Genomic DNA, 15,154 nt, shown 5'->3' with positions numbered 1-15,154 from the left:
TAGGTAGAGTTTAGATACTGTAACCCAATTTATATTCGCGAATACAAATTTTCGCGTTTTGCCGAGGTCGAACATATTCGCGAAAATTAATTTCCGCGTTTTCTTGATTTCCGAAAAAAAAAAATTCGCGGATTGGAAAGTCCGATCGGGCCGTAAAAACCATTAGCCGACTATTAATCTTCAATAATTGAGGTCATTATTTGTGTCTTAAATGGGATTAACAATACGATAGCCTTATATTGTATTGGTAAGTGAATTGTGATCACAATTCATCAAAACATTTTCTCTATATATGTAAATGTACGCATCGTTCGTCTTCATTTCAAAACATGTCGTTAAAAGGGTGGTTGATAAAAAATAAACCCTCAGAATGCAGGGATGTTTCGGCATCGTTTTTCCCTGATCATGATCTGGAAAGCACACCAGAAAAGAAACGTGATTGACAATAGGTCTACTAGTATTTCATTAACTGTATTAAAATGTGGATGTTTATTTTGATTGCTATATTGACATAGAGTTCTTTTGATATTTATAAAATAGTAGTAGTTTACTTAGTTTGTGTTTTTATTGCTTTATGGCAATATTCATAACAATTCATTACTTCCTAAACAGGTGCACGTAAATTTCGAATATATCCGGTCAAGTAGCTTTGCATTAACAACGTCTAAAATAAAAATTTCTCTCCAATTTATTCGCGAAATCGTGCGGACTTATTCGCGCGAACAAATATTCGCGCTTCGTGGCCATCCGCGAATAAAGCGAATATTAATTGGTCGCGAATATTCGTTGGGTTACAGTATTAAGCATGAAACATCTTCTAGTAAGTGTCTACAAAGTTTGTTCAAATAAAAGCCCTGGGGTCAAAACTGGCCCCGCCCCAGGGGTGTCATTGTTATGCCACCGCAGCATCTGCGATGCGGTGGCATATAGCGATTCACCTGTGTGTGTGTGTGTGTTTGTTTGTTTGTTTGTTTGTTTGTTTGTTTGTTTGTTTGTTTGTTTGTTTGTTTGTTTGTTTGTTATATAGATTATATAGTGAACTTAAAAAATCTTCTTGTGAAAAATCACTAGTCCAATTTCAACCAAACTTGGCAGGATTGATCCTTGGGTGAAGGGCTTCCAAAGTTGTTCAAAGAATTTCATTCCATGCAGAAATCTGGTTGCCATGGCAACCAAAAGGAATTATAACAATAAATTTAAAAAATCTTCTTGTAAAGACCCAAAAGGCCTAGAGCTTAGATATTTTGCATAAGGCATTGTCTGGTAGACCTCTACCAAGATTGTTCAAATTATAGCCCTGGGGTCAAAATTGGCCCCGCCCCGGGGGTCATTGATTTTCACTATATGTACATATAGTAAAAACTTAAAATACCTTCTTGTAAAGACCTAAAAGGCCTAGAGCTTAGATATTTTGCATAAGGCATTGTCTGGTAGACCCTTACCAAGATTGTTCAAATTATAGCCCTTGGGTCAAAATCGGCCCCGCCCTGGGGGTCATTGATTTTCACTATATGTACATATAGTAAAAACTTAAAATACCTTCTTGTAAAGACCCAAAAGGCCTAGAGCTTAGATATTTTGCATAAGGCATTGTCTGGTAGACCTCTACCAAGATTGTTCAAATTATAGCCCTGGGGTCAAAATCGGCCCCGCCACGGGGGTCATTGGTTTTCCTTATATGGGTATAGTAAAAACTTATTGTAAAAACTTTAAAAAAGTTTCTTCTAGCAATTGACAAATGCTAGAGGTTAGATATTTTGCATGAAACATTGTGAAGTGAACTTCTAGCAAGATTATTCAAATAACAGCCCTGGGCTCAAAATTGTCCCCGCCCCGGGGGTCATTGATTTTCAATATATGCATATAGTAAAAAATCAAAAAATCTTATTGTCTGAAGGTACAAGGCTTAGAGCTTTAATATTTGTTAAATAATATCATCTATAGGTACTCTACCAAAGTTTTTCAAATTTTGCCTCTAGTGTCAAAATTAGCCCCGCCCCGGGGGCCCATAGGTTTTCCTTATACAGTGAAATTTGAGAAAACCGGACGGCTTTTGGACCGAGGGTTTTGTCCGGTTTTCTCAGCGGTCCGGTATTCTCAATGTCCGCTTTAGCTATTCAGGATCCTATAAACTGAGCAATAACTTACAAAGGATGCTGAACGTATATTAATTTTGCATTTTCATGATCATGAGTAAGTATATTGCATAATAAAGAAATGATAAAAATACTATACAATATGTTTTAATTGTTTTTGTCCCATTATTGCATATAAATACAATAAAATTTTGGATTTAAACGAACAGCAGTTACCTCATAACGATAAAGTCTGATTACACCCGCATATGTTTACATTTGAGTACTGGATAATGATTTAACGAACATAGTTTACTTTGTTTGTTTATAATAAGTCCCAATTATATATATAGTATATTGCCTATACCATATTTGTCAGATAGAGATTTTTAATGAAGGTCTCGGCAAAGTTTCACTGTCTTCAACTAATTTAAATTTGTCAATTATAGACAGCTCTTGTCGAATTCTTTTAGGCCATGGAATAGAAGATAGCGCTGATAAAAGTTGTTTTCGTTGCGTTGTCATTTTGGCAAATGAATATACAAAAAGCAATGCAGTATAATAATATTTTATTTTTCATTCATACTGATTTTAACTTATCAATTTCTTGTGCATTTTGGCATTTATATAAAACAGTAACATCTATACCTTACAATGAATCAAACTGTAAAAAGAGGCATAATTAACAAATCAGATAATCATTGTTCCGTTAACGCTCAGTTAGCGTATTAGACACAACCAATTGATAAATACACAAGGTTATTCACACCTTCGTCGTCCGGTATTGTCAGGGTAATTGTCTATATAATGGACTTTGTAGTCCCCTTTCAACCGTCTGATATTCAGTTTTTCAGATTCCGGTATTGTCAATGTTTAATACAATAGTTTAAAGAAGGGAAAATTTGGGACTGAATTATTAGTCCGGTATTTAGAGAGTTCCGATTTTCTCAGCGTCCGGTTTTCTCAAATTTCACTGTATGTATATAGTTAAAACTTAAAAAATCATCTTCTCTAAATTTACAAAGGCTAGAGTTAAGATATTTTGCATGAAACATTATGTAGTGAACCTCTAGCAAGATTGTACAAATTATAGCCCTGGGGTCAAAATTGACCCCACCCCCAGGGGACATTGATTTTCACTCTGTACATATAGTTAAAAATTAAAAAATCTTCTTGTCTGAAGGTACAAGGCTTAGAGCTTTGATATTTGGTATATTATATTAAATATCATCTATGGGTCCTGTACTAAAGTTGTTAACCAGGTTTTCCGAAGGAAAAAACTGGTTATTAGATTGAGGTATGTCGTCGGGCGGATGGGCGGACGGGCGGGCGGGCGGTCGTAAACAATTTCTTCTGTGCGCATCTCCTTCTACATTTCTCAATGAATTTTGACCAAACTTTCACAGAAGCTTTGTCATCAAGTGCCCTGGCGCATATTGTCGGGGTTTTGTGATTGGATAATATTTGACCTAATTATGGCCCTTTGTTTTTTTTCCTTATATAGAATATATAGTGAACAATTTCTTCTGTGCACAACTCCTCCTACATTTCTCAACGGATTTTGACCAAACTTTTACAGAAGCTTTTTCTTCAAGTGCCCTGGGGCATATTGTCGGGGTTTTGCGATTGGATAATATTTTACCTAATTATGGCCCTTTGTTTTTTTTTTCTTATAAAGAATATATAGTGAACAATTTCTTCTGCGCTCAACTCCTACATTTCTCAACGGATTTTGACCAAACTTTCACAGAACCTTTGTCACCAAGTGCCATGGGGCATATTGTCAGGGTTTTGCGATTGGATAATATTTGACCGAATTTTTGCCTTTTGTTTTTTTTCCTTATATAGAATATATAGTGAACAATTTCTTCTGTGCTGAACTCCCTCTACAATTCTCAACGGATTTTGTTCAAACTTTCACAGAAGCTTTGTCATCAAGTGCCCTGGCGCATATTGTCAGGGTTTTGTGATATTATGGCCCTTTGTTTTTTTCCTTATACAGAATATATAGTGAACAATTTCTATCGTGCGCAACTTCTCCTACATTTGTCAACGGATTTTGACCAAACTTTCACAGAAGCTTTGTTATCAAGTGCCCTGGCACATATTGTTGGGGTTTTGTGATTGGATAAGTTTTGACCTAATTATGGCCCTTTGTTTTTTTTTCCTTATACAGAATTATCAATATATTAGTGAACAAATTCTTCTGAGCTGAACTCGTCCTACAATTCTCAATGGATTTTGTTCAAACTTTCACAGAAGCTTTTTCATCAAGTGCCCTGGCACATATTGTCGGGGTTTTGTGATTGAATAATTTTTGACCTAATTATGGCCCTTTGTTTTTTTTCCTTATACAGAATATATAGTGAACACTTCTTCAGTGGCAATTCCTCCTACATTATTCATGTTTTACATTGCACATAGTTATATTGTTTGTTGCTTGTACTTGTATTTCAAATACAATATATTTATCTACAATGGTGATAATTGAAAACCTGGTTTCATGGCATTGCCATGTTTCTTGTTTTAATTATGCCCCTAGTGTTAAAATTGCCCTGCCCCAGAGGCGATAGTTTTCCTTATACCGTAATAATTCTATTTAGCGCCCATCCTCTAATAGACGCCCACCCCCCATATTTTGGACAAAAAACGGCCATTTTTCAGCCCAAAGTTGAAAAATTAACTGCCCCTTTTAAACGCCCATCCCCCGATTTGAGTACAATTGAGCTTACCTTTACAATTCAAGTTTCCTTATTTCCGTTTTCACGTAGGAACGAACTTCCTTTTTCTTGTCTTTTTTTCCGTAAAGTTTATATGTACACGGTATTTCAATGCCACCACCTTTTACAAAAGTTCCTTTTGATGACGAACGCGGTTCTCCAAGTATTTCGGCACTGATTTCTACAATAAGTCCATCTTTGAATAATTTTGTAAGAGGCTGACATAATCCCTCCGGTATATGTCCAACAAGAAATCCATTTTTTATTCCCGTGCTCGGAAACCGGACTCTACATGCACGGTACTAAAGTGCGGAAAAGAACAGACTTTAGCCGGTACGTTACGATACCGAAATCGACTTTAGCGTTGTCTGCAATTATAAATCAACATCCGCTCTATCTTCGGATTCGTTATGAGGGGCGTGTGGATTTATAAAGCCTTGCTTAGAAAATTAGTTTGTCTTATGAAGATGCATCTCCAATTAAGGCCCATCCCCAACTTTCGAAAAGTCTATGATTCTAATAAAAGTCCGGGCGCTAAATAGAATTATTACGGTATGTATAAAGTAAAAACTTGAAAAATCTTCTTCTCTGAATTGAAAAATCTTCTTCTCTGAATTGACAAAGTCTAGAGGTAAAATATATGGCATGAGACTTTGCGAAGTGAACCTTTACCAAGATTGTTCAAATTATAGCCCTGGGGTCAAAATTGGTTCCGCCCTGGGTGTCATTGATTTTCATTATGTACATATAGTAAAAAAAAATAAAAAATATTTTTGTCTGAAGGTACAAGGCATAGAGCTTTGATGTTTGCTATATAATATCATCTATAGCTCCTATACCAAAGTTATTCAAATTCTTCACCTGGTGTCAAATTTGGCCCTGCCCAGGGGGCAGTGATTCTCATTATGTACACATAGTAAAAACAGAAAATAAAACAAATGTTTTCTGAATGGGAGAAAGCTACAGCTTAGATATTTGACTTGAAATGTTGTTTGGTGGACCTGTATCAAGATTGTTTTGAATTAAACCCTTGGGTCCAAAATTTTGCCTTGCCCAAGGGGACAGTGACCTACTTTCTTGTCCTTTGATGTACAGCAATGAAATTTTGACCATGTGCACAGTTTTAGTTGTAAAATTGAACTTTGATATCAGGTGACCTAGATTTTGATGATGTGACCTACTTTCTTGTCCTTTGATGTACAGCTATGAAATTTAAACCATGTGCAAAGTGAACTTTGATATCAGCTGACCTAGATTTTGACAAAGTGTCTTACTGTGTTGTCCTTTGATGTAGTCATGAAATTTAGGCTGTGTGAAATATGACCTTCACCACCAAATTCACTAGACTGGAGGGCATTGATATATTCCTACTCTGATCTTTTATTGAGTTAACAACAGATTTAACCACTAATCTGATAATAAGAATTAGATAGGTTAGGGATATATGCATTATGACAATCTTCAAAATTGTATAGAAACAAAAAAAATCTGTTCCTACACTACTATTTAGTGTTGTATTAATGTGGTGGCATAGCATTTTTCTCAAATGCAATCTTGTTTTTACATTAAAAATGTTATTTTTTACTATAACTTTTTTAGTTTTAAAGGTATCTACCTCAAACGTCAAATACTTATTCCTTATCATCAATTACATCTTATGTGACAAGGCTCATAACTCTTGAAGCAATATTTTAAGATTTATCTCCCCTTGAACTTAGAATTTTCCTTAAAAAATATTATTTTTTACTGTTATTTATTTCTTAAGGGATGAACTTCATACTTCAAATATATATACCTTATCATTAACCACATGTTATGTGACAAGGTTCATAACTCTAACACCAATATTGCAAGAATTATTTCTCCATCAAGTTTGATTTTTTTTTACATTAAAAATGTTATTTTTTACTATAACTTTTTTTTTTAAAGGTATCTACCTCAAACTTCAAATACTTATTCCTTATCATCAATTACATTTTATGTGACAATGTTGATAACTCTTGAAGCAATAGTTACAGATTTATCTCTCTTTGAACTTAGGATTTTCTTTAAGAAATATTATTACTTCTTTACTTTTTAGCTCACAGGGTGAGCTTTTGTGATCGCTTTTCGTCCGGCATCCGTCCGTCCGTAAACTTTTACTTTAAATGACATCTCCTCATAAACCACTAAGCCAATTTCATCCAAACTTCACATGAATGTTCCTTTGGTGGTCACCTTTGAAAATTGTTCAAAGAATTTAATTCCATGCAGAACTCTGGTTGCCATGGCAACCAAAAGAAAAAACTTTAAATATCTTCTTCTAAAGAACCCAAAGACCTATAGCTAAGATATTTAGCTTGAAACATCCTCTAATAAAGTTTGTTCAAATAAAAGCCCTGGGGTCAAAATTAGCCCTGCCCCAGGGGGTCATTGATTTTCCCTATATGCATATAGTAAAAACTTAAAAAATCTTCTTTTAAAGAACCCAAAGAGCTAGAGCTAAGATATTTAGCATGTAACATGTTCTAATGGATGTCTACCAAGTTTGTTCAAATAAGAGCCCTGGAGTCAAAATTGGCCCGCCCCGGGGGTCATTGATTTCTTATATGTGTATAGCAAAAACTTAAAAATCTTCTTGTAAAGAACCCAAAGACCTAGAGCTAAGATATTTAGCCTGAAACATGTTCTAATGGGTGTCTACCAAGTTTGTTCAAATAAAAGCCCTGGGGTCAAAATTGGCCCCGCCCCAGGGGGTCATTGATTTTCCCTATATGCATATAGTAAAAACTTAAAAAATCTTCTTTTAAAGAACCCAAAGAGCTAGAGCTAAGATATTTAGCATGAAACATGTTCTAATGGATGTCTACCAAGTTTGTTCAAATAAGAGCCCTGGGGTCAAAATTGGCCCCGCCCCGGGGGTCATTGATTTTTCTTATATGTGTATAACAAAAACTTAAAAAATCTTCTTTGAAAAAAACAAATAGCTAGAGTTTAGATACTAAGCTTGAAACATCTTCTAGTATGTGTCTACCAAGTTTGTTGTAATAAAAGCCCTGGGGTCAAAATTGGCCCCGCTCCGGGGGTCATTCATTTTCCTTATACAGTGTAACTTCCGAAAACCGAACACCCATGGGACTTGTCAAAAAGTTCGGATTTCAGAGGTTTCCGGAATTCAGAGGTTTATGATAATGTGAACAAGAGTAAGCCACTTAATATCACTAAATGTCAAGGAAGATGTGGCCATTACTGTAATTTCATATATAATAGTCTTTTAATCAAGATAAAGATGTGAATGAAAAGAATACTTTTTTTATCTTACCTGCAAATGCTTTTGAATTTCTATCAGTTTGTAGAAATATTGTTAATTGCATAAACTTACATATCGTCCGTTGCTAGTTAATTAATTATCATATCAAATGCAATAAAATCCCTAAAGACGTTTGATGCATACATTGTCCCATTAATTGTCATTTAATCCGCTAATAAACACTTCAAATTAACTGACCGCCGTAAATTACTTTGATTAACCCATCACTTCAAACATACCATTTCACAGTTTGTGATTTTAACGTGTGTCAGATTACACGACCACCGCTAATTAGTAAACAATCGATAGGGAGATTAAATAAATCTTCCTGCAGGGTTTACAATGTATTTCACACCTTTGGATATTTCCGGTTTTTGGAGGTAAAATTGCATTTTTTACGAAAATATCATCCGGAATTCAGAATTTAGAAGTTCCGGAATTCAGAAGTATTATATTAATAGAAAATAGAAGGGAAAAAATCGGGACCGAAAAAAATGTTCGGTTTTTAGAAGTTTCCGGATTTCAGAAGTTCCGGAATTCGGAAGTTACACTGTATGTGTATAACAAAAACTTAAAAAATCTTCTTTGAAAAAACTCAAATAGCTAGAGTTTAGATATTAAGCACGAAGCATCTTCTAGTGAGTGTCTACAAAGTTTGTTCAAATAAAAGCTCTGGGGTCAAAATTGGCCCCGCCCCGGTGACATTGATTTTCCTTATATGTGTATAGCAAAAACTTAAAAATCTTCTTTGAAAAAATCCGAATAGCTAGAGTTTAGATATTAAGCATGAAACATTTTCTAGTAAGTGTCTACAAAGATTGTTCAAATAAAAGCCCTTGGGTCAAAATTGGCCCTGCCCCAGGTGTGTCATTGTTTTTAACTATATGTGTAAAGAAAAAACTTGACCAGCTAGACCTTAGATGTTTAGCATGAAACATCTTCTAATGGGTGTCTACCAAGTTTGTTCAAATAAAAGCCCTGGGGTTTAAACTGGCCCCGCTCTGGGGGCCTATATACAGGTGAGCGACTTCAGGGCCATCATGGCCCTCTTGTTAAGGTATCTACTTCAAACTTCAAATATTTATTTCTTATCATTAAAAAACACATGTTATGTGACAAGGTTCATAACTCTAGCGTGACTATTTCTAGAATTATTCCCCTTGATCTTGGAATTTATGTTAACAAATGTTATTTTTTTACTATAACTTGATACATAATTATACATAATAGATTTTTTATGCTCCCCGAAAAATTTTGGGGGAGCATATAGTCGGCGCCTTGTCCGTCTGTTCGAGCAACCAAATAGGGTTAGGGGGCCATATAACAGTAAACAGAACAAAAGACAACAATAGAGTTCAATCCGTAACAATAGAATCAGGGGCCATGGCCCTCTATTAAACAAAAGAAAATAACAAAAGAAATGGCCCTTTAGTCCATTTAAGTGACACGTCCGTCTGTCCATCTGTCCATCCGTTGTCTTGTCCGGATCATAACTTGAAAACCCTTGGAGATAATTTGTTTAAACTTCATACAGTGGTAGAGGGCATTAAGGGGGAGTGCAGTGTCAAATCAAAGCACAGAAGGCGCTGAATTTGTTTGGGTCTCAGAATGTCAGAAAGGTGAAGGTTGTGAGATTATAAACCAGTTTGTTTTTGTATAGTGCCACCAATGCTTTCCAGTGTTTTAACTGTAGATAATTGGCTATAAGACTAATTGCAACACTGATAGTCAATTCAATGTTTATTTGACTTAAATTTTTTTTTAAAAAATGAGTTGCCTCAACGGGGATTTGAACTCGAGACCTCTCGATTCATAAGCGAGCGTGCAAACCCCCCGGCCACGGTGAATTTATAAGTTAACGACCTGAAGAAAACCATATTATTCTAAATTAGGGTTTGTAACTCTTATTATTTCGACGCTAAACACAGATGTAAATAATCATGGAGCTTGCTGTAAGCATGTATATCTATAAAGAATGAAACAATATTAGAAATCTTCGACCATTCGGGAACTACTTTGCTTGAAAATTAATGCTCCTGTCATTTGACAATCTTTACGCATTGATCTACCCTGAATTTTTCGGCGTTAGTGTACATATAAAGGGAAGTAACCGCTTCAAAAAAGTGGACTACTTTAGGCATTTGCAATTAACAGCATTAGGCTCTGAAATTTCGCTACCATTATTTGTTTGGTCTGACGACCCAAACAAATAAAAACCATAACTCTATTTTCCTGGTTTTTGAATTATTTTTCCCATTTATAAAAATCTTGTCCGGACATAACTCTAAAACTATAAGAGATATCAACATGAAACTTTGTAGGTAAATAGACCTCAATGGGTAGATGTGCAGTGCACAAGAACCATAACTCTTTTTTGCCTAATTTTGGAGTTATTACCCTTTGTTAATTTTAACACTTTGAACTTTGTTAGGAACATAACTCTAAAACTGTAAGAGATATCAACATGAAACATTGTAGGTAGATAGATCTCATTGAGGGGGAGTGCAGTGTCAAAGAACCATAACTCTATTTTGCCCAGTTTTTGAATTATCTCCCGTTTTAGAAAAATCTTGTCAGGGACATAACTCTAAAACTATAAGATATATCAACATGAAACTTTGTAGGTAGACAGATCTCAATGGGTAGATGTGCAGTGCTTAAGTACTTGAACTCCGCCTTGCCAAATTTTGTAGTTATTGCACTTTGTTCATTTTTATATTTTGAACTTTGTCCCGGTCATAACTCAGAAACCATAAGAGGTATCAACAAGAAACTTTGTAGGTTGATAGATGGCATTGATTACAAGTGCAGTGCAAAGAACAGTAACTCTGCCTTGCCTAATTTTGGAATCATTGCACTTTGAACCTTTTCCAGGGACATAACTCTGAAACTACAAGAGGTGTACTTTCCTGTGTCCAAAACCTATTCGGGGAGCATCACCCGGCTCAAACCGGGTTCTTGTCTTTCATAGTTTTGTCCTTACTGCTTCCAGTATTTTATTAGTCGAGCTTCGCTGTCTCCTGTGACAGCTCTTGTTCTCATAAGGCCTTTGTATTTTTTTTACCAGTGTCTCATATTTAGAAGGAGCATAGCTCAGGAGGTCCTTTAAGTTTGGATGGAGTTTGGGGGTCGAGGTCTTGCATTGATATACATGTATATTTGATACATTTTTATTGTTATGTTGAATGTTTTCAACTTCAGTACATACGAATGACATGCCAACAATATTTTTCACAAAAACAAAACGTCATGACTCAAGTTATATAACTGTGTTTACAATTTTTTTGGCAATTTTTCTGGGTATAACAGAGTGAATGGGTAATTCCTTTATCATACCCCACAAACAGAAGTTTAGAGGGGGTATATAGGAGTCAGCTTGTTGGTCAGTCCGTCTGTCCTTTTCATGGTTTCTGGATGATAACTAGTGTTTGGAATGAGGTAATTTGTAATCAAACTTGGTATTTAGCAACCTAATGTGGAAACCCTGGTTGGTATTGCCTTTGGACCCCCTGAGGTCAAGGTCTCTGTTACTAAAAATAGAAAAATGGTTTTCGGATAATAACTATAGTTAGCAATGAGATATTGTGATCAAACTTGGTATATAGCAAGTTAATATGAAGATACTGGTTGGGATTACTTTTAATTGAAATTATTCTTTGTACACAGATGATACTTCATTTACTATAGGTTGAGATCAAATTTTTCTACAGACTACTTATTTTTCAAAAAGTCAAAGTTGCTGGTGGTGGTATTTATCACTTTCAGTGATAGTAGCTCTAGTTGAAAAATTGTTACTGACATGAATCTGGGCAGGAGGCATTTGTGTTCATGTTTTTCCATGAATAGTGAATATAATCATATTAGATAATAAAAGCTGAAAGTTACCTGTAACAAGTATGGCTTTATTTTCCACATGAACTTGCTCTTTTGGCAAACATCTCAAAAGATGAAATATCATTATCATGGATGTTGAATATCCAAGTATGTTAAAACTCCATATGAGTGATGTAACAGTAGTGAAGATAATAAGTAGTAGCTGCAATGTAGATGCTACTGTCCAGACATAGCTGTTTCTTGTCAGTTTAGTTATCAGTGTCAGTATTAACATTATATATACAGTTAATAAAATAGTGCTCAAACTTACACTGAAATTTCCAATTTCCATGTAAATAGCCTTTCCTAACTTTTCAATCTGTAATTTTATGTCATTAGAACTACCAGTTTCCATTGCAAATTTATGTTTAAATAGTTATTGTATCCTGTTTTATTTGTTTGTGTGATATTTTTGTTGTTGTTTTTCCAGCCTTTGTTATTGATATTTCCAATTTGATAATGAAATTTCCTACAATAAAAGAGTAATATTTCATAAAAAAATATGTATAAATTAAGCTTCACTATAGGTTATTATATTAAAAAAGCTTGATTATTACTTGAACTTAACGATAAAATGCAGTTAACCTTAAACATAATGATTAATAACCTTTTTATCTAATTCTTAATACATTTTATTTAAAATCTTCTAATTTGTCATATACATATAAAACATAAACTAGTAGATTGCAAAATTATAAAAAAAAAAAAAAGAAGAAATTTTGAATGTTATTAAAATCCAAATACCAGAATTTTTGCCGACTCCAAAGAGGTTAATCCGTGTAGTTGTATGTTTGAGCAAGGTTTCAGTGTTTATAAAATGTTCAGCTGGAGATAACAAGGTTGACTAAGTCAAATACTGATAATTTAATCAATAATTGTCTCCAAATGATTAAAAAGTTGCACTTAGTAATTAATGAAGTTTTAATAGGTTACTCCAATTGAATGGGTCATTTGATAGAATGACAGGTTTGTAAACCAGTCATTTAAAAGTTTAGAATGTGGTCTCATTAAGTGCAAGTCTTATCTATTTCATTTATTTTAGGCTATTCACTGTGTCAAGTTGTAACATTGAAACTAAGATCAGTGAAATATATGATCTTCAAAACAAATGCAGATTTCACTATTGTGAGCTTAAGAATAAAAACATTTAATACTAAATGAGCTTCAATAATTGTGACATACTTTGCTATAAACTTGACAGTAATTTATCAACATCAATGTTTAAGCTCACCTATCCATTACTCATGATTAGCTCAAGCTATAAGCATAGGTCAGGTGATACAGCATTTCTCTCATCTGTTGTCCTTTGACCGTCATCAGTAGTTAATACTGTTCAGGTCACAATTTTGATTGAATCTTCAAATGCTCAATTGCAATAAGGCTGCTAATGTCTAAACATTGATTATTTGTTTGCAATTAAATCATTTAATTTAATTGGTCATCTTTTGTTAAAAAATAAAGGTCTTACAGCCGAAATAAAATGGGATGGAGCGTTCATAAATCAGGTGAGCGATATAAGGGCCATCATGGCCCTCTTATTTTGAAAAATTGTTACTGACAAGAATCCAGGAGGGGGAAGGGCATTTTTGTGTTTGTGTTCTTGTTTGTTTATTGGATCATTACTGTAAGGAATCTTTACTGCTGTACTATCAGAGATTATTGCTGTCAGAATCAATACACTTAAAAACTTTTGAACGATAAAGCATTTCCTGACAATATTTTGTAAAGATAGTTCATACTGAACACTTACAGATGATTTTGTTTACACAGATATTTAACAAGCAACCATTTCAAGATATTGTTCTATGTAGTTGTTATGGTTCCCATGTCATCATTAGGAATGCTTTTACTTCTACCCTCAACATCTGTGCCATTGTTTAATCATTTAATCTGTCAATATGTCCTGTTAAAAAGAATTTTGTGTATGATTTTGCAGATCACTGGCTATAAGGGTTTTATTTAGTAGTTTGCTTTGTTGTCATATGTTGTTAATTTGATAGTTGTCTAATTTGATAGTATCTAGATATTTTGCAAAAATATGAAATGAATACATATTTTATTTTCAGGGAAACAATACCAATGTAGTCATTGCAACAGTACATTTGCTTCTGAAAGACTGCTAAGGGATCATATGAGATATCATGGTTTGTATATAGGTTTCAATTTAACTTATTTCATACATGATAATTAAGATAGATTTGGGATTGTAATATAAATCAGTTATATGAAATGTACAAAGACCGGAAGGTGTATGTCAGTCTGCCTTTCCTCACCTGAGTACAACATGCTCATGGTGAGCTATTGTGATCCCCCGTTGTCTGTTGTCATGCGTCATTAACAATTACTTTAAACAACATCTCCTCTGAAGCCAATGACTGCACAGTAACCAAACTTTACAGGAATGATCCCTGGGTGGTCCCATTCCAAAGTTGTTTAAATGGTTCCAGTCTGTTGCATAAGTAGGTCACAGGGCCAGAAAAGGAGCTTCAAAAATGCAAATGTCTGAAAGTACAATGCCCAGAGCTTTCATACTTGGTATCATCTGTAGGTCTTGTAACAACATTGTTGAAATTTTATTCTAATGTCAAAGTTAGCGTAGCCTCGAGTGTCATAGGTTTTCCATATATATATATATATATATATACGTGGGTTGTCCCAATATTCTGTGACAAGATTGTTAAAAAGCTAAATAAAACAGGTACGAATTTGATATTTTAAGATATTATAAACCCATATAATTTAAACATTTTCACAAATTTTCATAGAAAAATATCAACAAACAACAAAAATATGCCATAAACACCATGGCAACTTACTGAATCGCGGCGCACGTTCAACGTCAAAGACGGTGTTATATCTATATAAGGCACCTTTCTCAAATACTCTCAATGGCTTTCATCGCAGTAATGGTACCCATAAATCGTCAATTTCTGACTTAAATCATGTGGTTAATAATGTCTGCGTTGAATCCATGGATGGCATACATTAATTTTTGCTTCAGCGAACTTCGGTCTCGTTACACCTATTTTTAGCCGTAGGAAATAGGCGACGAAGATCGGTCTTCCTATCCGTGTTTTCCTTATTTTCGCTTTTTGTAGCGCAACACTCTGGTTCCGGTCATGCCTTTTGTACACAAGTGCTCAGGATATGTTGCTAAACTGTTCTATTTGGTATATTTGTTGAAAATCGTAACATGT

The 15,154-nt window shown here is 34.5% G+C and overlaps 1 protein-coding gene across 2 annotated transcripts in view; it reads right to left on the bottom strand.

Moving 5' to 3' along the window:
- LOC132755167 (11-beta-hydroxysteroid dehydrogenase type 2-like) overlaps window positions 1-14,009 on the bottom strand; it is a 57,242-nt gene extending 43,233 nt beyond the window's left edge. Inside the window, exons 1-2 of one of the 2 annotated variants that reach the window (XM_060745976.1) lie at window positions 12,702-14,009; window positions 11,970-12,426 (exon numbers count right to left, since the gene is read on the bottom strand). In XM_060745976.1, coding sequence (XP_060601959.1) covers window positions 11,970-12,312 — 343 coding nt within the window. In that variant the 5' untranslated portion in view covers window positions 12,313-12,426; window positions 12,702-14,009. The remainder of the gene's footprint in view (window positions 1-11,969; window positions 12,427-12,701) is intronic. The other variant, XM_060745975.1, reaches the window with a different exon arrangement.
- Between the last annotated feature and the right edge of the window lie 1,145 nt (window positions 14,010-15,154).

This window comes from Ruditapes philippinarum, unplaced genomic scaffold, assembly GCF_026571515.1.
Source record: "Ruditapes philippinarum isolate M1 unplaced genomic scaffold, ASM2657151v2 ctg4289_1_1_1_1, whole genome shotgun sequence".
NCBI classification, from domain to species: domain Eukaryota; kingdom Metazoa; phylum Mollusca; class Bivalvia; order Venerida; family Veneridae; genus Ruditapes; species Ruditapes philippinarum.
This window is presented reverse-complemented; position numbering and strand designations above follow the sequence as displayed.